At 46.1% G+C, this 21,284-nt stretch overlaps 4 protein-coding genes and 5 non-coding genes across 9 annotated transcripts; 1 reads left to right on the top strand and 8 right to left on the bottom strand.

Moving 5' to 3' along the window:
- Window positions 1-12,922: 12,922 nt before the first annotated feature.
- Window positions 12,923-12,994, bottom strand: Trnak-uuu. The gene has a single exon. It is a non-coding gene; the product is annotated as a tRNA-Lys (tRNA).
- A 3-nt stretch (window positions 12,995-12,997) lies between these two features.
- Window positions 12,998-13,070, bottom strand: Trnat-ugu. The gene has a single exon. It is a non-coding gene; the product is annotated as a tRNA-Thr (tRNA).
- Window positions 13,071-13,074: 4 nt separating this feature from the next.
- On the bottom strand, window positions 13,075-13,147 carry Trnav-uac. Its single transcript has one exon. It is a non-coding gene; the product is annotated as a tRNA-Val (tRNA).
- An 8-nt stretch (window positions 13,148-13,155) lies between these two features.
- Trnae-uuc lies at window positions 13,156-13,228 on the bottom strand. The gene has a single exon. It is a non-coding gene; the product is annotated as a tRNA-Glu (tRNA).
- Window positions 13,229-13,232: 4 nt separating this feature from the next.
- Window positions 13,233-13,304, bottom strand: Trnan-guu. Its single transcript has one exon. It is a non-coding gene; the product is annotated as a tRNA-Asn (tRNA).
- A 1,688-nt stretch (window positions 13,305-14,992) lies between these two features.
- On the top strand, window positions 14,993-15,721 carry LOC111627279 (ktr system potassium uptake protein A-like). The gene has a single exon (XM_023370850.1). It carries the CDS (start codon window positions 14,993-14,995, stop codon window positions 15,719-15,721), a length of 729 nt encoding a protein of 242 aa, XP_023226618.1.
- A 957-nt stretch (window positions 15,722-16,678) lies between these two features.
- On the bottom strand, window positions 16,679-19,729 carry LOC111627278 (chromosome partition protein Smc-like). Its single transcript, XM_023370849.1, has 2 exons — window positions 19,703-19,729; window positions 16,679-19,633 (listed from the first exon to the last, which is right to left on the bottom strand). The coding sequence occupies exons 1-2, from the start codon at window positions 19,727-19,729 to the stop codon at window positions 16,679-16,681; spliced, it is 2,982 nt and encodes a 993-aa protein (XP_023226617.1).
- Window positions 19,730-19,781: 52 nt separating this feature from the next.
- On the bottom strand, window positions 19,782-20,294 carry LOC111627277 (ribonuclease 3-like). The gene has a single exon (XM_023370847.1). The coding sequence runs from the start codon at window positions 20,292-20,294 to the stop codon at window positions 19,782-19,784; it is 513 nt and encodes a 170-aa protein (XP_023226615.1).
- LOC111627276 (phosphate acyltransferase-like) lies at window positions 20,294-21,274 on the bottom strand. Its single transcript, XM_023370846.1, has one exon. The coding sequence runs from the start codon at window positions 21,272-21,274 to the stop codon at window positions 20,294-20,296; it is 981 nt and encodes a 326-aa protein (XP_023226614.1).
- Window positions 21,275-21,284: the final 10 nt, after the last annotated feature.

Raw genomic sequence — 21,284 nt, 5'->3', positions numbered from 1 at the left:
AGTTATTGGCTTGAGCCGTGTGGAGATCTACTTTAAATTCGGAGTTGTATAGTTTGTAGTCTTGATAAAGGTCTTTCTTTTCGTTCCACCAGACATCTCGCGTCGGAACGATCCGAAAGTTAATGCCATCTTGGTCTGGTCCAGGATCGTAAGTTATGTTGGCGACGTGAACTTTCCCCTCGGGTTTGGGCGTGATTCATTTTCAACTGCGACCTGCCACTTGGTACTGCAACCCCGTCGCAATATCATTAAATGCACGTTGGTAGGTATCTGTTGTGTTAAGAAACTCTAATCTAACTCCGTTCGTAGCGGTTATTTGACCAGAAACATTGATGTTGAGATCGTAAGGAGTGTCATGCCTTATATCATCATGCTTGGTTTTCATCAACCACCATTCGGATGGTTTATTATCCGAATAGCGGTAAAAATAAGACAGATCAAGAGCCACTTCGTAAAAACCGGCTGTATCGGCGTCTCCGCCCCTGACTTTAGTAAACTTAGCCGGAAAATTTTTGAAGACATAACCCGGCATCGGATCTATGAAAGCCCTGATTTGAAGAATCGCGTCTCGATCGTAGGAGGGTCGCTGTCAACGTTTAATAAAATCAAGAAAACTTTCTCTATCGTGAACCAACACCGGTGGCATGGCATGCTTTTGAAAAATTAGGTACGATCAACGCGTTTTTCCGCTCTTTCCGTCCCCCGGAATTAGGTCGTTGGGAAGTGATCCGTAAGTAGGTATAATCTGGAAATATAACGGTAAATTTCCGTAGTTTACGTTTGCGCCACGAGCTACAATTTCGTTTTTTACTACGGCCGGGTCCTTCTCCTTGCCATTAAAGTCTAAAAAATAAGGTAGGGCGCGAAGACCAACCACTTCGGTTGCATCAAGTTGGTTGTTTCTTATGGAAGCAGTTTTTCCGTCAACAGTGAAATCTTCGTCATCGGCTGGCACAATGTAACCGTAATTGGACGCATCAGTCGATTCAACAAAGATAAGCAATTGGCGCTGGCTGGGATCATCGGGAATGATAACCTCGTCCAACTTTTCTTTCATTCACGATGCCTCATATCCCTCACCAACAGTAAAATTTACTGTGTTTACGGATCGAGGACTCAGTCTAATAAATCGGAATTTGATATTAATATGATTCCAACCCGGCCCCTTAAAAGCATCGCGCATCTCCAGGAATACCGGCAGCATCTCCGAATAATTTCACTTTGTTTTGTTGGGAGAACTAGAATCAAATTCAACGCGTGCGATTCGCGCCAATTTTTTGAGTAACTCGTTAGCCTTGGGAGCAAATTGAATTTGATCAGGCACAAGCCCAATCTTCTTGGTTTCTAAGTCGTAACCAATTGACTGGCCAGCGAAAGCATAACGATCATCAATTAGCGAAATATTGACGTTCAATTTTTCAAAAACTCAGCGGTTTTCGCTTTCTAACCAGAGGTTAGGTGCGTTTGGAGAACCATCAAAAATCTCTCGGAGTAACTGGATATTTCAATGGCCATGACTGAGAACGCGCAGTTTTGCTGCCGCGGCGCTATGTTGATCCAAAAAACGGCGCGGCAAACTTTTTCCAGCGTCAAACGAAAAGTTGAGCTGCACCAACTTGCCAATCGCTCAATCGTCAAGCGGGTTGTTAAGACCAGTAATGTGTCGACTGCGGCCTTCTAAACGTAGGTTGAATAACTGCTCGTGGATTAGATCTTGATCGAGCGTCTTTTTGATTTTTTCGCTTTTTGCCAGTCAACTATCCACCACAATTTTTAGCGAGTCGTCATCCGGCTCTTTTTGGTCGAACCTAACTAAAGCAAACTCAATTGAACCGACGTGAGCGCGGTTATTGAGCGTATCAAAAAGGTTGCCGGCCCCGGCAGATCCGTCAAAAACTCATTTTAACTCCTCAAGCGTTAGTCACTTTCGGCTGGCCAAAAGGTTCGCGCGGGCACCCGCAGCACCAAAAGTCAATTGGTGCGAACCAGATAAAGAAACTAGGTATTTAAGGCCAAAACGACCGGCATCAACCCCAAGTTGCTCGCCTTGATGATCCAGCAACAACTTAAGGTGGTTAGTTGAATTTTGATCCCAATCATAAGAATTTCGGAGCATTGACTCAATGTCTAGGGAACGTCAATAACTTGATGGGCTGACATGACCTTTCCAATCAACATCGGTCAATTTAACTGCCTCGTTGCCCAGCTGAGCAGGGCCTAACCGAGTTTCAATTTGACCGAGTTGACTGAGAAGTTCGGTGATTTTTTTTGAGTTATCGTTAATTCATCTTTCAAACTCCTCCGTAGAAAGCCAGTTGGATTCTCCTGCCTGGCGGTGGTAAAAACCAACGTTGGAAAGTCTCTCTAACGACCAACTGGGGTTGTAAGACTGAATTAGATGCCAAACCGACTGTCCTTGCTTAGTTCCGAACCAAAAAGCAAAATTTTGACCGATAAAACCTTGCGTTTCAATTTGCAAAAGACTAATTAACTCCTCAGGGAAAACTAGCGGTTGTTCAATCAACACGCAATTCTCGAGACGGTAAATTAGTGTCTCGCCCCGAAAGTTTAAATCTATCTTTAAAGTTTGACTGGTTAACTCGTAATTAGTAGCGATAATTTTTAATCCGCGTGGTAAATTTGTTCCAACTTGTTTAAGCCACTTGGTCAAATCAAAGTTAGCAACGGAGTAGTCCTGGTAGCAAAGTTTTCCGCTAATTGACTTTCTAACCGTTTCTAATCACTTATCTAACGCATCAGAGTAATCTGTCGGATAAGTTATCACGAACTCGCGTAACTCAGACCATTTATCCAAGTGGCCGATCCGGTAAGTAATCTGCTCCTCGATCTGACTGATTCAATTGTGGCTAACGATGTCTAACTTTAAATCTTCGGGCAACTCAATCTTTTCGCTTAGTCAAGTAATTCACTCCGAACTATTAGGTTCAAATGCGAGCGGGTTATCTATTTCAAAACCGTCTATCTCAAACTTATTAAGGTAAAACGAGCTCAGAGGACGGTAAACTAGTTGATTTTGGTCTTGTTCGGCTAGATAATAATTGTTTAAGTCCGAATCAGCAAGATCACTGGGTCGAACGTCATAAACTTTCTCAGGACTAAAACTTTTATCAACGCCAGTTAAATGACCTCCGATTTTGTCAAGATCATCCAATTTAACAAACGCTCAAGGTTGAGCAAAGTTTTCGTACCAAATTAAAAATGAACGAGTGTTATCGCTTAACAAACGCTCTTCAATTGCAAGCAAACTTAGTTTTTCTGGGAGATTGGTTGCACTTGGGTTCGTTCTCTGACCTTGGTCAAAGTCAGCTGTTGGAGAATTGTCAGTTGAAGTCAAACCGACTGCCAATCCCGTTAACGAAGCTACCGAAGAAGCCGCTAGAAATGGTAGACGCAATTTCGCAATTATGCGCCTAAGACGGTTGGTTTGTCTTCAAAAAACAGTCCCAATTTTCATACAAAATTATTATACAATTTTTTAACTAATTTAGTTAAAAAAAAGCGTCAATATTAGCGCTATTTTTTTGCCATGTTTCAACTGACAAAAACATCTAACAGGAGATAGATTCACCAAATCGCTAAATTTATATAAGCAGTTGCCTTTTAATTTTCTAAGCGAGTCGACTTTTCCGACGGCGGATAATTAGCGTAATGACCGTTGCCGCCGCGGCAAAGAGACCCAAAATTGAGACGGACAAAATGGTCGTCAGTAGTTGACCAGAAATGGTTGATTCTGGCATTAAGAAATCAATCTTGATGCTGACCGTGCTAAAGCCTTGGACGGTAATGTTCTCTAATCCTTGGCGCGCCCCTAAAGTAATGTGGAGATACATTCCGTTACGCAATTTTTGAGGCAGAGCGTATCCAAAACGATCAAGTGAAGGCGGTCACTCGCTGGTGCTAACGTAAAACTTCCACTGGAGCAGTTCGCGGTACGGGATTGGCTGACCGTGGACATCGACTAACTCTTCGCTCGCATCGCTTGAAATAAGCGGCGCGTTAATTTGAACGTTAGCTTGGTTTTCGCGTGAATCGCTTAGCCGCAGCGCCACGATTTTCTTGGCCGGGTTGTAAGGATTAAAGCGATCAAACACGGCTACTTCTAACCCGCTTAAATCGATGGTTTGTTTTAGTCCCGAGACAACCACTCAGCCGGTTAAAAAGTCTTTTGATAGCGCTGAACCAGGCATGTTAGAAGCGAGTCTAACAGCTACAAAATCGCCGTTGGATAAATCGGTTGGAGGCACCGATGTCCAAGTCACGTCATCCCAGTCGGGCTCTNTTTACATCTGCTTGACGAATTACGTACAGATCGTCGTTAGTTGTTTTAGGACTAACTTGGACGCGAATGTTAACGCGACTAAATTGGTCGTAGTTGGCTTTCATTCAACGTACGAAAGTCGACTCGTTGGTCGGTCCAACTAAGTTATCAGTTTCATCTTTGACTAAGTAGGCTAAAGCGACAAAGTGCGGCAGTTCCACGCCCGAAGCATCAATCACGGCGTCAAATGTGTTTTGGGTGAAAACCACCTGACTCAGATCCACATTGGCAATGTTAATCCGACCGAGCACTTTTTGAACGTTTGAACTAGCCGTTAAATCCCAACTCTTACCTCGGTTAGATAAGACGTAGCGGTCGCTGGGATAGTCTTCGGGAGTTACTTTAGCCCAAAGGTAACGCTGGTTATGCTCAAATTCGATTTGTTTAGGCAGTTGGTTAAGAAATGCCCAATCGGATGCCGAATCAAAACTAGGCGACGAAGAAGTTGAGAACTCCACTTTTAGTCCCGCCTGTCTTAGTTTATCCAGCAAATCACCGATGTCTTGCCAAACGACTTGGTCAGAGTCGGACTTGTGGCGCTCAACCACGGCTTTAACGCGGTTTTTAAGTTCGTTTTGATAGTCCTCGGTCCAAATGTATTTTTTGAGCGTGCTCATCGTTTCTAAGTTAAGAATCACAGGACTTAAGCGGTCGGAAAGTTCAAACGACGAAGGACTGGCGGTTAAATCCACGCCGATGCCAAAGAAATCGGTGGCCCACTTATTTTCGTCGCGATACCATAGGTTTGCTCCGCCACGGGCACTAACCCCGTTGTTTTGCCAGAAATCTTTCAGCTCACTCAAAGTCATCCAAGCCGCTGGTTTAGCGCTTAAATTCATCCGTTTTTGCTGCTGATCACTAACCACCCGACCCGCGTTAAGAGTTAGTTTGAAGACTAGGTCCTTGAGAGCTTGAGCCGGAAGTTGATTGCCATCGGTGTACTTGATGTTTTCCAATTTATCAAAGCGGTGCGAGTTACCAGTTAGGTAGGCTTGGTTAAGCGCAATTAAATTAGTGTCAACAAACCTTTTTCAGTTTTTGGTCGGAGCGCTGGCTTGGTAAAGATCGTGCTCTTGGTGAGCACCTTTAGTTCAAAAGTTATCCGGATCTTTAACGGTTGCAATTGAGTAAAGTTTGACGGCAAATTTTCACTGGCGCTGATCCCAAATGTTAGCCGCGGATGAGCCATCAAAAAGTTTCAGTAATTCGGCCTGAGTTAAATGTGTCTTACCACGGACGGTTTCTTTTTGGACCTCGGTTAATCCAAGTGCGTTCATCTGAGCTTCGCTGATTTGCGAAGGCTGGTCGTCAAAGTGGTAGCCCCAAACTATTTGGTCTAAAACCGCCGCCGTATCTTCGGTTCAACCGCTCCACGCGCGGGTGTTGCCCGTCGGAGCAAAGCGCGCCTCTAGCACCGAAACGTCAATGTAGCGCACTACGTCGGACATATCAATTTCGGTTCCGCGACTTTCGCTTGGACGGTAGTTAACTAAATCGGTGCTTAGTCAGGTGAAAATGAAAACATTTTCTGGCCCAAGCATTTGGTTTCAGTTAGGAGTCGCTTCTTGAGCAGTTAAATCGCCGTAAACAAAACTGTCCGGGTCGTCCGCCGGTGCTTTTCAGCGCTTAACAATTTGTCCATTTGAGTCAACCACTTGACCGGCCGTGTTAACCGTTAGCTGACCATTAATCCACGCGCTAAAATTGCTTAGTTCAAAAGCTAGTCGACCGCTTGAAGTTGCCACGTGCAACGTCGCTTTCACGTAGGAACTGTAGTTTGAACCTTGGTTCAGATTTTGGAGTCACGTCTCCCAACTTTGGTATTCGCCCGACAAAGCGACTGTGAAGTTGTCGTTAGTACGGCCGGCTATCACAACTTGACCTGATGCTGGCTGGACCGTAACTACGATCGTAGGTAAATTGTCAAGAGCAATCTTAATCACATAGGGTTTTTGGTAATCAGATTCAAAGTAGTCCGAGTTATGAACTTTGGTTAACTCAACGATGATTTGGTAGTCATTTGGATCCGATAAGTCGGGTCTTTGACCATTTTCGTCGGCGTACGGCACAAAGCGAAAGGCTAGCGAAGGAGCTTGACCGCCAATTTGTTTAACGGTTAAAATTGCTCCTGATCCGGCTGGGATGGCTGGAATACCAATGTCGGGATTAGCCGGGATTGCCTGGTCAAGTTGCGGGAATAAATCGCTTCAGTTTTGCTGATTGTCAACGCTAACTTGCAAAGTTGTTTTTCAAAGCGATAACTGATCTTGTTTAAGAGTTGAAGGCAGTTTGATTGCAATGCCGTTCTCAACGCCTAGAGCCCCAAACACCTCTAGTTTGTTAGAGCCGCTTTGGGCCCTAAGCGCCGTAATTAGACCGCTGATGTCGCGGTAGGAGTAAAACTGGTCGGTATTAACGTTTTGAGCTTGGTCGGTGCCGTTAAAGACGATGTTCAAGCCGCTTTTAGCCACTACTTTGGCCCGGAAAACCCTCTGCAGCGAATAGTTTGGCCCCCGGCTAAGTTCTTCGTTAAAAGCACTGAGCAGTTCGTCGTAGGTCATCCATTTATTGCCAAAAACGCCTTCGCCACGGAAAAGTATTTCTAAGTAAGGCTGAAGATCGTCACTCAGAACATCGTAGTCAATAATCGGTTTACGAATGTTTCCCTTGAATGCGATGCTGCTTAGATCTACTTCCGAAACATCTAAGAAAGTTTTGACAAGACGAATCTTAGACGACTCGGTTAAATCAATCACTTTCGGTCAAGAAATGATGTAGTTGCCAGTGGCTTCGCCTCAAACAATTTGCGACCATAAAAAGCGCTTGCTTGGCTCGCGGTTAAGTTTTCTTGGTAGTTTGTAGTTGCCGTAATTTCATCCCGTCTCCGCGAACCCGTACGCTGGACTAACTTGGGCGTCAGAAAAATCTAGTCTGACACCGCGGGCACGTAACTCGTCAAAAAGAGGGTTAATAAAGTCGGCTTCGCGCTGCCAGCGAACTGCTTCGTTAGTACTAGCCTCGGATGTATCGGCTTCAATTTGTTTGAGTTTATCCACTAGGTCGTTAACTTGCACATACTTGGGGAAGGCGTCTAAGGTTGCAGTGGAAATAGGAAAAAGAGCTTTATTAGTGAAGACCCCGTCCCTATAAAAACCCACGAGGGAGTTGTTAATATTTGATGAAGTAGGTCCTGTTATGTAAAAGTTCCAGTATAAATCTCCCGTACCGCCGTAAACTTTGTCAAAGCCTCATTTACGATCTTTCGACACCCAGAGGTTAGCCTGCATTCGACCGTTTTTCAAACGGAAGTATTGTCCTATGTTGTAGTTGAAATCACTTAAAACATTTTGGGACACGTCAATATTCATCGCCTTTTTTTGCGCATCACTAAGATAATAATCTAATTGTGTGATCTTCAAAGTGTAGTGTAGTTTGTAACTCAGTTCTGCAATTGATGCAGGTTGTCAATCTGACATTAATCTTATGTTAGCGGTGTGTCCTTCCAAACGGAATTTCTCGGCGATTTTTTCAGGCTTTAAGAAGACAATTCTCGGCCTTGAGTCAACAGTGTCGAATTCCAAGGTTTCCGCGACGGCTGAACCAACGAACTTTTCCTCAACCCAAAATCTGTTCTCATCGCTCACTTTAACGTGCAAGTAAAGCTTATTGAAAACTCAGTTTAGTTCTTCTTCGTTAAACAAATTAGCAGAATCCTTGCCGTTAAGAAGTCCAAAAGCAGTTTCGAATTGCTCTTTGGTTATTAGACCAAGACTAGTCAAAAGATCGCTGTCTGACGAACTTAGTTTTAGACGTAACGCTTCCTCAGCGCTGATGGGGGTGCCATCAATTTTGAAGGAGTAAAGACCTTCAATTCAACCTTCTTTGAGAGCGCGCCCGATTAAGTCGCTGCGATCAATGTTAGCCGTGTTCCTAATTGTTGCTCTGGCAGAATATCCTCTTATTTTTGGGCGCTCAAAATTCTCATTTAGTTCCACGTAACGCACAATTTGGTTCACAATTTGCTCAGCGGGAATCTCCAAAATTCGCGGATCATCTGCTAGCAAGTAACCTTCATCAAAGTTAGCCCACCTAACTTGGATGTTTCACGTTAAGTTGTTTCAGCTCGGCGTTGGGAACATTTTTTGAGTGGCTGAGGCCTGATCAGCACGCAGGGCAGTTACTGCTCCATTTGAAGAATTTACGCCGTAAACCCGGTTGCCGCTCGGATCGGTTAGAAAACCTTCGCCGTCAGTTTGAAGTTGTCCGTTGAGTCAGAGAACAAAAGCGTCTATCGGAATAAAGTAGTTGGGGCTCGCTGCCTCAAAGTAGGAAATTAGGAGAACGGGTTTGACTTTTTCAGATAAATCTTGACCTAGCCCTGGGTTAAGACTTTGCAATGCTTCCTGCCAGGTTTGACTACCTACGGAAAATTGAACGGCAAAGTTGTCGTTGGTGCGTCCCGAAAAACTGATCTGCCACTGGTTGGGGTCGTTAGGAACTTTAAGCAGTTGTTTTTGACTACTCAAATCAATTTCAGCAACGGTTGGTCCGGTAAAATTGTTTTTAACGTAGTCGGAGGGGTGAACTCTGGTAAGTTCAATGGCTTCTTCATATTTACTTGGCACAGACACTCATGTTGTTCCGGTGTTGTCTTTGAAAGGTGCCAGACGGAAATAAAGAGCATTTTTTTGACCTTTTAGCGATGGTTTTGTAATTAGTTGACCTTCCCCGGCGGGTATTTCTGGTATGCCATGCGAAGAATTGGACGCAATCTTATCCTCGCTCAAAACAACATTTTTTCATTCCCGGTTGTCCAAACTAACTTGCAGTTTGTATCCCAAATTAACAAGTTCGTTAGTTTTGAGTTGTTTAGGAACTTGGATAGCCAAACCGTTTTCAATGCCGACTACTCCGTGAACTTTAATCCGATGAAGTTCGCTGACAAAATCGTCTATGTTTTGGTAAGCAAAAAACTTTGAAGTATTAATAGCATGAAAAGTTTTGTTAGGATAAACATCTAAATCTGAGAAAGTGAACTGAAATGACGGACCATCCGGCGGTGTGTAGATACGATCTTTTTCTCACCCGATAAGACTTGGCACCAACCGAGGGAAAACTCCTGGTTTGGACCGGGCTTCTTCTAAAAACATCTCTCTCATCTTTGTTTCGCCTACCCAGTATTCTTTATCAGTTGCACCCCCTCTAAAAATAACTTTAAAAGTCTTTCATATTGCGTCTAAATGCTTAATCTCGTCGGGGATAGTAATCCCTGAGTAATCAATTGTAAAGTCAGCCGTGTTGCCAATGAACTTAATATTTTGGAGATTTAGTCCCCCTTTGTCTACGACAAGGAGTGACTTAACTTTTCTAAGANCTGCGGCCTTCTAGACGTAGGTTGACTAACTGCTCGTGGATTAGATCTTGATCAAGCGTCTTTTTGATTTTTTCGCTTTTTGCCAGTCAATTATCCACCACAATTTTTAGCGAGTCGTCATCCGCCTCTTTTTGGTCAAACCTGACTAAAGCAAACTCAATTGAACCAACGTGGGCGCGGTTATTGAGCGTATCAAAAAGGTTGCCGGCCTCGGAAGATCCGTCAAAAACTCATTTTAGCTCCTCAAGCGTTAGTCACTTTCGGCTAGCCAAAAGGTCCGCGCGGGCGCCCGCAGCACCAAAAGTCAGCCGGCGCGAACCAGATAAAGAAACTAAGTATTTAAGGCCAAAGCGACCGGCGTCAACCCCAAGTTGCTCGCCTTGGTGATCAAGTAGTGATTTAAGGTGGTTAGTTGAGTTGTCTCCCGAATCGTAAGACTTTCTCAGCGACCAGTGGCGCGACACCGAAAGCCAGTATAGGTCAGGACTGACATGATTTTTTCAATCCACATCAGTTACTTTAGTCAAACCGTTAAAGACTTTGTCTTGTCCAAAACGAGTTTCAATTTGGCTCTGCTGATGAACCAGTTTAGCGAATCTGTCCCAGCCAGCGTTAATTCACGCTAGAAAATCTTGGGTTGAACGTCAATCTTTTTGACCTTTTAGGCGGTGGTAAAACCCGACCTTGGTCAGTCTTTCAAGCGACCAACTCGGATTGTATTTTTGGATCAATTTCCACAAACGACTGCCGTCAGCGGCCGTAAACTTAAACGCGAAATTTTCGCCCACAAAACCTTGCGTTTCAATTTTTAAAAGACTCAGTAGTTCGGCGGGAAAGGCCAGTGGTTGCTCAGCCAAAACACATTCTTCTAGGCGACGACTTAACGATTGAACATGAAAATTTAAGTTGATCTCAAGACTTTGACTGACTAAATCATAGTTGGCATTAACAATTTTAATTCCAGCGGGCAAATCAACTCCGACCGATTTAAGTCAAGCGGTTAAATCAAAGTTAAGTCTTGAGTAGTCTTGGTAGAGAAGTTTTCTATGAATGTGGTCCTTGAGCGACGCCAGTCATTGGTTGAGAGCCTCGGAATGGCCTTGCCGATAAGTTAGAATCAACTGGCGCGGACTTGACCACTGATTTGAGTGTCCAATTCGATAAGTCAGTTCTTCCTCGGTCTGGCTTAACCATCTTTGGTCAAGTATTTCCAAACGTAAGCCATCTGGTAAAGCGATCCGCTCGCTAATTAGAGTTATTCCTGCCTTGCTGGCCGGATCAAAATCAAGCGGGCTGTCCACCGTGAGATCGTCAATTTCCAAGCGGTTAAGGTAGAGCCAAGCGACCGAACGGTAAACTAGTTGGTCGGCATTCTCGCTTGCCAAGTAGTATTTATCTGAGTCGGCGTCAGTTAAGTCGCTCGGGCGTACGTCATAGATTTTTTCCAGACTAAGTTGGTGGTCTAAATCGGTCAGGTGACCGCCGATCTGGTTTGAATCGTCTAATTTAACAAAAGCTCAGGGGCTATCAAAATCTTGGTGCCAAATTAAAACTTGCGTCTGATCGCTATTTTCAACCAAACGTTTTTCGATTTGCTCAAGACTAACTTGCCCGCTTGGCGGAGAGAAACTATTCCCGAGTTTTTCGTTAGGGGTTGGAGTCGGTTGCTCTGACGTGTCCCTAGCAACGCTCACCCAAGTCGCTGCTAAAGCAGCGCCACCGACGGAAGTCGCAACCAAAGGTAGTTTTGCTCAAGAAACCACCCGCCTTAACTTAATTCAATTGGACACTTTTTTCATATTGCTTTTCTTAACAAAACAATTTTACTACAAATTAACTAAAAAAATAAAAAATTGCTTCATAAAATGGCCGAGCAACAATGCGGTTGGTCAACTGATAACTAACCGAAGAAACACTGAGTTGACCAAAAAATAGAACCGGTTTATTTACGGAGCGAAAGTTGTTTGATCGTTGACTGATAAAGGTTTAAATCGGTTCGTTTCAAGTAAGCCAAAAGTTTTTTGCGTTGCTCAATCTTAGCTAAAAAACCGCGTTTAGAGTGGAGGTCTTTGGGGTTAGTTTTAAAGTGTTGCTTTAAAGATTCAATCTCGTCGGTTAAAAGAGCGATTTGAACAGCGGGCGCTCCGGTGTTATCAACGCGCTCTCCAAACTTTTTAACTAAATTGGCTTTTGCTGCTTTAGTGACCATAAAATCTTTACCTCGCAAACTTTCTTATGAGCAAAATTATACAGAACCGGCGTTATTTTCTTAAATATTCCTCAATTTTCGCACGGGCTTTGGCAAGGTCGGTTTTTTTTAAAACTTGCTCAACCTGATTGGTAAAAAATCTTAGGCTGGCTAAAATTTCAACCTTTCAATTTTTGATGCCAATTCCAAACTGGTGGTCTGGCACGATTAGCTGACAATCTTGGTCTAAGATCCGACAAACGCCTCAGTAGCGCGTCGCGGCTTGAAAAGCTCAAACGGCGTAAACACCCGGCAAGGGTTGGGCGATCGGAGGATATTTAAAAACGCCCTTTTGATCAACTTGAACTTCAAAAGTGAACGGGAAAAGCGCCTGCTGATTAACTAAATCAATTTCGCCCAGTTCAAGCAACTGTTTAATGCTGCGGGTTGATAACTTGGCGGACTGGTTTTTAAGATGTTCAACTACCAAAGTGGCTGGGAACCATTTTTTCAGATCATCCACACCCGCTCGGCGACTCTGACCAAAACGAAACTCTTGGCCCACGACTAAGGTTTTAGCGTTTGTGAAACGGGTAACTTGCTTAATAAAACTTGCCCCATCTAAATCTCGCACTTTAACAAAATCAACTAAGTAAGCAAACTCAAACCCAAGCGCAGCCAGTTGCTCAAGCCGAACCGATAACTGGTTGTAGGGCCGGGCGTGACTTTTGCTGGGAATTTGGCTGGGATCGCTAAAAAGTAGCACGCCAAGCGGTTTTTTGAGTTGGCGAGCTTTTTCAAAAAGACGGGCGTGACCGCGGTGAAGCGACTCAAAAGCCCCCAGCACCAAAACTGTCCCGCGCGGTTTCACTCGGGCGGGAAAACGGTAAACATCAATCGTCAAAGTCTTTGGGTGGTCACTCAAGGTGGTATGGTGCGCAAGAAGGGAGTTGAACCCTTACTCCGTTAGGAACTAGTGCCTAAAACTAGCGTGTCTGCCAATTCCACCACTTGCGCTTGGTGCGCCCTAAAAGATTCGAACTTTTAACCAAAAGCTTAAAAGACTTCTGCTCTACCATTGAGCTAAGGGCGCTGGTGCTGGTTATAGGACTTGAACCTACAACCTACGGTTTACAAGACCGTTGCTCTCCCAATTGAGCTAAACCAGCGTGGTGCAAGATGAGGGGCTCGAACCCCCGACCCTCTCCTTGTAAGGGAGATGCTCTCCCAGCTGAGCTAATCTTGCGTAATTGGTGACCCATGCGGGAGTCGAACCCGCTCGTGTATGGATGAAAACCATATGTGTTAACCGTTTCACCAATGGGCCTTGGCGCCGAATACAAGATTTGAACTTGTGACCAACTGGTTAACAGCCAGCTGCTCTACCACTGAGCTAATTCGGCTAGCGTAAGAATGCCCACCCATTATACAAAAATTTGCCTCGGCTAGCCGATATTTACGTCCTCATCGACGTACGAATAATGCTTAGCCGAACTGTTGCGACGACCCCAGAGCAAAATCGTTGATGAAACGCCTAATTGCCCGATGAACATGATCAAAATCATCGAGGACTTAGTCGCCGCTGACAGGCCGCTAGTCAGGCCAGTCGAAAGTCCGGTCGTTCCGAAGGCCGACGAAACTTCAAAGAGCAATTCAATGAAAGTGAACTTGTCGTCGCGTCGAGCCAGCACGCTGCCGGCATCAACGGGCGTGTACTTCTGATCGTTAAGTAGGCCGCCGTAATCGTTAAACGAAGTGTTACCAATCGCATTCACAAGAAAAACGAGCGCGATTGAAGTTGCGAAGACTACGTACGCGCGTTCAACCGTCTGACCGGGGATTACCCGGCGGAAAACGCGAACTTGCTCACGACCGCGGATCCGGTTCCAAATTCCCATGATAATGATCGCCAAAGTGGTGGTTCGGATTCCGCCGGCCGTTGAAGAAGGTGCCGACCCAATGAACATCAAGATGATGTAGACAAACAGCGAATAGCGCGATAAGTCGTACATGCTGATCGTTGAAAAACCGGCGTTACGGGTTGACATAGTGTTAAAAATGAGCGCCATCACCCGTTCGCCGGCGTTGCCAAAACTCGAGTCGGAAGAATTCCAAAACGAGCGCTCGCTTTTAATCGTCATTTCAAAGACGACGACGAGCGCAATTCCCACTAGGGCGACAATCACGTACGTCACCATTGACAACTTACTAAAGAGCGACCAGCGAAAGGGCGTTTTGGTGACCTTGGATTTAAAGTACAAGTAAGTGTCGTAGATGACCGGGTAGCCGATTCCGCCGATGATAAAAAGCAGCATAAACATTATTTGCAAGCCGAACTGAAAGTAGTAAGGCGTTAAAGACTGGGGTCCGACGATGTCAAAACCCGAGTTGTTGAGCGCGGAAATGGTGTGGAACACACCGAAACGGAAAGCGTCGGGTCAACTGCCGTGGGGTGAAATGCCCAGTTTTCCTTCGCTACTAACGCCCGGTTTAGAAGGGTCCATGTCAACCGGCACAAAGTAGAAGTAAAGCGTTAACACGAACGAAAAAAGCAGAATTAAACAGAAAAGAATCGTGATTGAAATTTTGATGATCCGTGGCGAACCGCCGACTTTGTTGCTACCTCGCTCGGTTGAGAGGGTCATGTTAGTGTTGTAAGAAATTGGACGGCGGAGCAAAATGTTGAAGAAGTAAACTTTGAGCGAAAAAAGACCGATACCGCCGGTCAAAATTAAAACTGCAATCACGGCCTGACCAAAGTAACTTCAAGTGCTGTAAGTCGGCACGGTCACCAACCCGGTGTCCGAAAAAGCCGAAGCGGCCACAAAAAGCGCGTCTAGAAAAGTGACCTCAACTTTCTCCTGCTGGGAAATCGGCAAGTACAAAATCAGCGCGCCAACTAAGGTAGTTAAGAGGTAAAAAATTAAAATGTGCTTAAAAACCGACAAAGTCCGAAAGCGGTAGATCCGACGGGCAAACCGCTCCTTGAGAGTGATTGGTTGTCCCTTTTGATCGGGGATTTTTTTCATAACCAAAATTATACTTCAAGACTTAGGCAGTATAATTATGGGAGTTTTCCCCGGAGGTAGCGATGAGCAAAAACGTCAACGACATTTGTGTAATCGGCATCGGTCGTTTTGGTCTGACCGTCGTCAAGCAACTAATTGAACTGCGCAAATACGTTTTAGCGATTGACCGCAACAAAGAAAATCTCAAGGAGGTTTCCCGCAACACCAACACGGTTGTGGTTGACGGAACCGACATTGAGGGTTTGCGAGCGGTCGGAATTAACTTGTTTGAAACAGTCATCGTGGCCACCAGCGATAACATCGAAATCGTCGCTTCGCTAATCGAACTGGGCGCAAAAAACATCATCGCCAAAGCCAAAAGCGCCACCCACGAAAGAGTCCTCAAACACATCGGCGTGGACATCATTATTCGTCCTGAATACGAAGCTGGCATCCGCGCCGCGCTAATTGCCACCAGCACCAACTTCATTAAGTACTCTAAGTCACTCCAAGAGATCGGCGATGGCTATGCGATTGGTTCGACCGCCCTGCGGAACCGCGACTGGATTAACCGACCGCTCAAAAATCTCAAGTTTAACAAGCTCGGCGTCTCGGTCGTATCGATCAAACGCGGGCCAAAAGTCCACTTGCCATCGGGCAACGTTACGCTCGGAGCCGATGACTTAATCACCGTTGTGGGTAAAATCTCCAACATCGTTAACGCCTTTGGCGAACTTAACGCTGAGCACGACGCCAGTCCGACCGCCGCTCTACCAAGCAGCCGCATTCCCGACGTTAAAATTAAAGTTTAACTAATTAGCGGTAAACGATGATGGCACCCGGGTTACCCCGCTCAAACTCCCAGTTGCAACCCTCCTCTTCAAGGTGATCAACCACAACTTGGCGAATAACTTGGCCCCGCCCGACGACTAACTTAATTTGCCGGTAGTGGGCGTTGTTAGTTAATTCCAAAAGCGCCAAAGTCACTTTGCTGACCGCTTGGTTAACGTCTAATTCGTGAAAATCGTAAGTTTTCAAAATCATAGGTATCCTATCAGAGTCGCCAGGTACGCGCCGGGCTACTCAAACTTGACCGCTCTTTCGCGGTCGGTGTGAAAGTAGGCTGATCCAATCTTTTTGCGCAGTTTGAAAATAATTTGGTCAACCACGCGGGTCGTGTCACCGCCCCGCACGTATTTTCAAACTTGGTTAAAAATTTCGTTTTTGCCCACGTGCTGACGGCGGCGTTCCAAAAGCAACTTTAAAACTAAAAATTCTTTGCGCGTTAAGGAAATTTCTTTGCCGTTCAGCGAGACATAACTGTCAATAAAATCGGCGATGATGCCGCGGTAAATGACGGTCGTCGGTTTGGAATAAATTTCCCAGTAACGCCGCAAGAGAGCGATCGTCTTTCACTTGACTTGCTCAAAACCTTGGCTAAGATGAATAATGTCGTCGGCCAGCGATTTAAAAACGTGGATATCGCTGCGATCCGGTGAACGTTTGAGGACTACGTAACTGAAAGATTGGTTAATCTTTTTAAAAGCGTCCCAGTAGTGCAGTTCAAACTGGTCAAACGACTTGCCGTCAAGAAACAAAAAATCAACGTGCTGGTTTAAATAAGTCGCTAGTTGACCGGGATCGGCCACGGCGTGATCGACGTTAAAATATTTGTCCCAGGCGGTGGCGACTTGGCGTCATTCGCGGGCTAAATCATCGTGAATTAACGAGACAATTTTAAGTTTGGAAAGACTGGCGCTTGACATTGTCTACTCATTATAAGCAAGTTGCTCTTCTTTGTCAACCAAATTAGCAGCCTGGGCGAGCGCAACCGAAAAGAAGCTCGTCACACCGCGTTTTTGCATGGTTGCTCCGAAAAGTTTGTCAACTTTGGCCATCGTTCCCACCCGGTGGGTGACGACGATAAACTGGGTTTTATCTTTTAACTCTTGGAGGTAGTCGGCAAAACGCACCACGTTGGCTTCGTCTAAAGCGGCCTCAACTTCGTCGAGAATGCAAAGCGGCAGCGGCTGGGCTTTTAAGATGGCAAACAAGAGCGAAATTGCGATCAGCGCTTTTTCACCACCGGAGAACAAGTTCAAATTGCGAATCGTTTTACCGGGCGGCTGGGCAATCACTTCGATCCCCGTTTCCAGTAAGTTGCTGGGATCGCTGTACTTGACCTCGGCGTGACCCCCGCCGAACATAATTTTAAAAATGCCATCCATTTCGCGGTTGACCGCGCTGACAGTTTCGTCAAGACGGGTAATGATGACTTGGTCCATTTGGTTAATCGCGCTCATGATCAGTTCCTGAGCTGAGTTAAGTTCGTCCTCGTTTTGCTTAATCTTTTCAAACCGTCCGTTGATCTCTTCGTAGTCGGCAATCGCGTCCACGTTGACTGGCCCAAGCTCTTTGAGTTCGCTCTTCAGACCTTTGACGATTTCCCGCGCTTGTTCGGGTTCAATCGTTAGCTTTTCGGCTTCTAAAGCCGCTTCAAAAGTCATTTCGTACTCCTCGGCCAAACGTTGGCGGGCGTTTTCCAAAATGAACTCGGCTTGGTTTTTGGTGTTGAGTTGCTGACTGGATTTTTCGAGCAGTTCGCGCAGTTCGCGTTCAAGTTCGTTCTTAGTCGTGGTTAAGCGACCGAGCTCGTGGTTAAGAGCGATGGCCGTTTCGCGCTTAGCTTTGATCAGCGCCAGCAGAGAACTGCGCTGCGATTCAAGTTGAATTAAGTCTTCGTCGATTTGATCGCCGCCGTCTTTAGCGACAAACTGACGACTAGTCAGCGTTTCGTACTGAGTTTTGAGCAAGTTGTACTGCGACTGCTGGATCGAAATTTTCTCGCCCAATTTAGCTAACTCAAGGTGGTTAGAGGCGATCAAACTTTGTTCTTCTTGCTGACGGTCTTGCAAAAGACTAATCTCGCTTCTTAACTTGTTAATGTCTTTTTCAAGCGAAGGCACTTGCGATTCAAAGTGGTCAATTTGCTGCTCCAAGCCAAGCAGATTCAAAGAGCGTTCCTGGTGTCCACCGGTCATCGAACCGCCCGGACGAATGATGTTGCCATCAAGCGTCACGATCGGGTAAATCTGGAAAAGTCGGTACAGTTCGCTAGCGCTTTCGATCGTGTCGGCGACCAAAATGTGTCCGAGTAAATAATCAACTAAGGTGGCGTACTTGGGCTGGGCCTCAACCAGCGAACTGCCGAGCGCCACAAAACCGCTTTGCTGACTGGCGATTTGCTGGTGTTCAGCACGAATGCTCTTGGGTTTAATCACTTTCAACGGCACGAACGAAGCTCGACCAGCCCGGTTTTCCTTGAGAAAGTTGATCGCCTTAATCGCGTCTTGCGGATCGTCAACCACTAGGTGTTGGAGCGCGTTTTGTAAAACTGTTTCAATCGCGGTGCGGTGCTCGGGTAAAACGTTGATTAAATCGCACACCATTCCGTGCAAACCACTAAAAATTTGGCGGTTTTGGAGAATCGTTTTAACACCTTTAAAAAGGTTTGACTTGTGGTCGCGCTGGTCCTTTAAAATCGCCACTTTTGATTTTAAAGTCAACAGTTCGGTTTGATTTTGGTCAACTTGAACTTGGTTGGCGTAAACATCGGCTTGAATTTCACGGATGATCCGGCGACGGTCTTCAACTGTTTCTAGGTGCTTAGCCTCAAGACGCTGAAAATTTTGGATCGTCTGGGCGATTTGGTTGAGCTCTTCGTCCAGGGCGCTAATTTTTTCCTCGCGGGGCGCTTCGATTTGCCCGCCGATCATTAACTGACGTCGCTGACTAGCGACCGAATCACGGACGGCAACTTTTTCCAGTCTTTCTAAAAGCGCTTGGTTTTCGGTTTCAAGCGCGTGAATTTCGTTGTCAAGTTCCAATTTACGCTGGGTTTTGTAAGTTAGATCTTCCTCGCTGACTTGCAAACGGGTTTGCAAATCAGAACGACTCGTTTCCACGCCGCTTAAGTGAGCGCTCAGTTCAATTAGTTTGCTTTGGTAAAAGGCGATGTCTTGGGCTAAAAGCGCGATTTCCACGGCCTTTAACTCCTGGCGCTTCGCTAAGTAAAGCCGGGCTTTTTCGGCTTGACGTTTGAGCGGTCGCAGTTGGCGTTCTAACTCCTGGGCGACAGCCCGGACTTTCTCAAGCGCTTCGGTCGTTTTTTCCAGCTTACGAAGTGCCTCCAACTTGCGGGCTTTGTACTTGGCAATTCCGGCCGCTTGTTCAAAGAAAAGACGTCTTTTTTCGTTGCTCGCTTGGGCGATGTCTTGAACCGTGCCCTGGGAAATAATCGCTAGGGAAGACTTAGCCATTCCCGATTCAAGCGCTATTTCGCGGATGTCGCGCAGACGAGCGCTTTCACCGTTAATGAAGTACTCGCTCGTCTGGCCGCGTTTGAGCGAACGCGTGATCGTAAACTGCTCGTGGGGAATTGAAACGCGTTTTTCCCGGTTGTCAAAAGTCAGCGAAACGTAAGCTTTATCGAGGGCGGCAACCGTTTTAGAACCCGAGAAAATCACGTCTTCCATCGAATCGCCGCGCAGCGACTTAGCCGACATTTCGCCGAGCACCCACTTAATCGCGTCGTTAATGTTTGATTTACCCGATCCGTTCGGCCCGACTACTCCGACTACTCCGCCGTCAAAAGTCAAAACGACTTTATCAGCAAACGACTTAAAACCTTGCGTTTCAACTTTGATTAATCGCACGTTAGTCCTCTATTTCCCGGTTAATACGTTCCAGCGCCTGGCGCGCAGCTTCAACTTCGGACTGTTGACGGGTTTTGCCTTTGCCACGTCCGAGCACTCGGCCATCACATTCAATTCTAGTGTAAAAAACCGCTTTTCGCGTCGTGGTTTTGTAACCTCACGTCCGGGCTTGCTGACGCTGTAAATACTCTTGGAGCAAAGTTTTGGGGTTTTTCAATTCTTGCCCCTGCAGTCCGGCGATTTGGGCGCTCAGCACCCGGTCTAAAAAGTGGTTGCTCGATCGGCTACCTTTGTCTAAGTAAAGAGCAGCAATAAAAGCTTCAAAAACATCGGAAAGAATTTTTTCGTTCTGTCCTAAGTCTTGGGCTTTGGGGGCAAAGCGAATCTGGTTCTGAAAATTAAGTTTGCGCGCCAAAGCACCGAGGTTAGCCCAGCTGACCACCGAAGCTTTTAAAATCGACATTTTTCCTTCGCTGAGTGGCGGAGTTAGCCGGTAGACTCGGCGCGCTACGTAAAGACTAATAATCGCGTCGCCTAGAAACTCTAGTCGCTGGTAGTTTTCGGTTTGGCCCTTTTTGTTGGTAAACGAAGGATGGGTGAAAGCTTGCTCGTAAAAAAGCATCTCGCGCGGTTTGATCCCCAGTTTACCTAAGAACTCGCGCAAACTCATTAAGCAAACACCCCGCCAAACTTAGCCAGGTAATCTTCTTCCAGCGCGCGGGCCAAACGACTGAGCGCGCTTAAGTAGGCTTGCTTATCGGAATTGCCGTGGGTTTTGACGGCTAAGCCATTAACGCCGATCACCCAGGCTGAACCAACGTTGCGGTAGTCAAACTTTTGCTCCACTCTTTTGAATGCTTTCCGAACTAGCAGTCCGCCGATCTGAGAACTCAGACGACTTTTGAGCTCGTTTTTCAAAACCTTTTTAAAAGCCAGCGCGGTTCCTTCCATCGCTTTTAAAACTAGGTTTCCCCCGTAGCCATCGCAAACCACCACGTCAACTTGACCGTTTAAAATGTCGCGCGGTTCCACGAACCCGACGTAGTTGAGACGAGGCATTTTTTTTAGACTTTGGTTAACGGCCTGGTGAAGCTCGGTTCCCTTGGTCGGCTCGGTGCCAATGTTAAGCACCGCCACCCGGGGGTTTTCAATCGCCAAGATCGTTTTGGCAAAAACAGACCCCATCTTAGCCCACTGCTCAAGCATTTCGCTAGTCGCCACGCTGTTAGCGCCTACGTCAAGCATGACAAAAAACTGGCCCGCGTTAACAGTTGGAATGATCGGCATGAAAGCCGGCCGTTTCAAACCGGGGATGCGTTTAAGGCTCAGCGTCAAAGAACTGAGATAAACGCCCGAGTTACCCGGTGAAATCACCGCGTCGGCCGCGCCGCTTTTGACTAACTCAATCGCTACTTGCATCGACGTTTTTTGGCGGCGCACCTGTCGAACGTTCGCTTGACCGCTGACGCTGAGCGGAACATCGACGATTTTGATGCGTTCGTTATCTTTGACGTACTTATCAATCTCTTTGCGATCGCCAACTAGGTAAAAGTAGTAGTCAAGGTTGTGTTGGACAAATTCGACCACGGCTTCTGCGGCCGGCCGCACCCCGTGGTCATTGCCCATCACATCAAAAGCTATTTTGCGCATTTTTCTCCTT

Source organism: Centruroides sculpturatus, unplaced genomic scaffold (assembly GCF_000671375.1).
Source record: "Centruroides sculpturatus isolate CEXI.00-Female unplaced genomic scaffold, Cexi_2.0 scaffold597, whole genome shotgun sequence".
NCBI classification, from domain to species: domain Eukaryota; kingdom Metazoa; phylum Arthropoda; class Arachnida; order Scorpiones; family Buthidae; genus Centruroides; species Centruroides sculpturatus.
The sequence above is the reverse complement of the archived record's forward strand: the minus strand, read 5'-3'. Positions and strand labels throughout refer to the sequence as shown.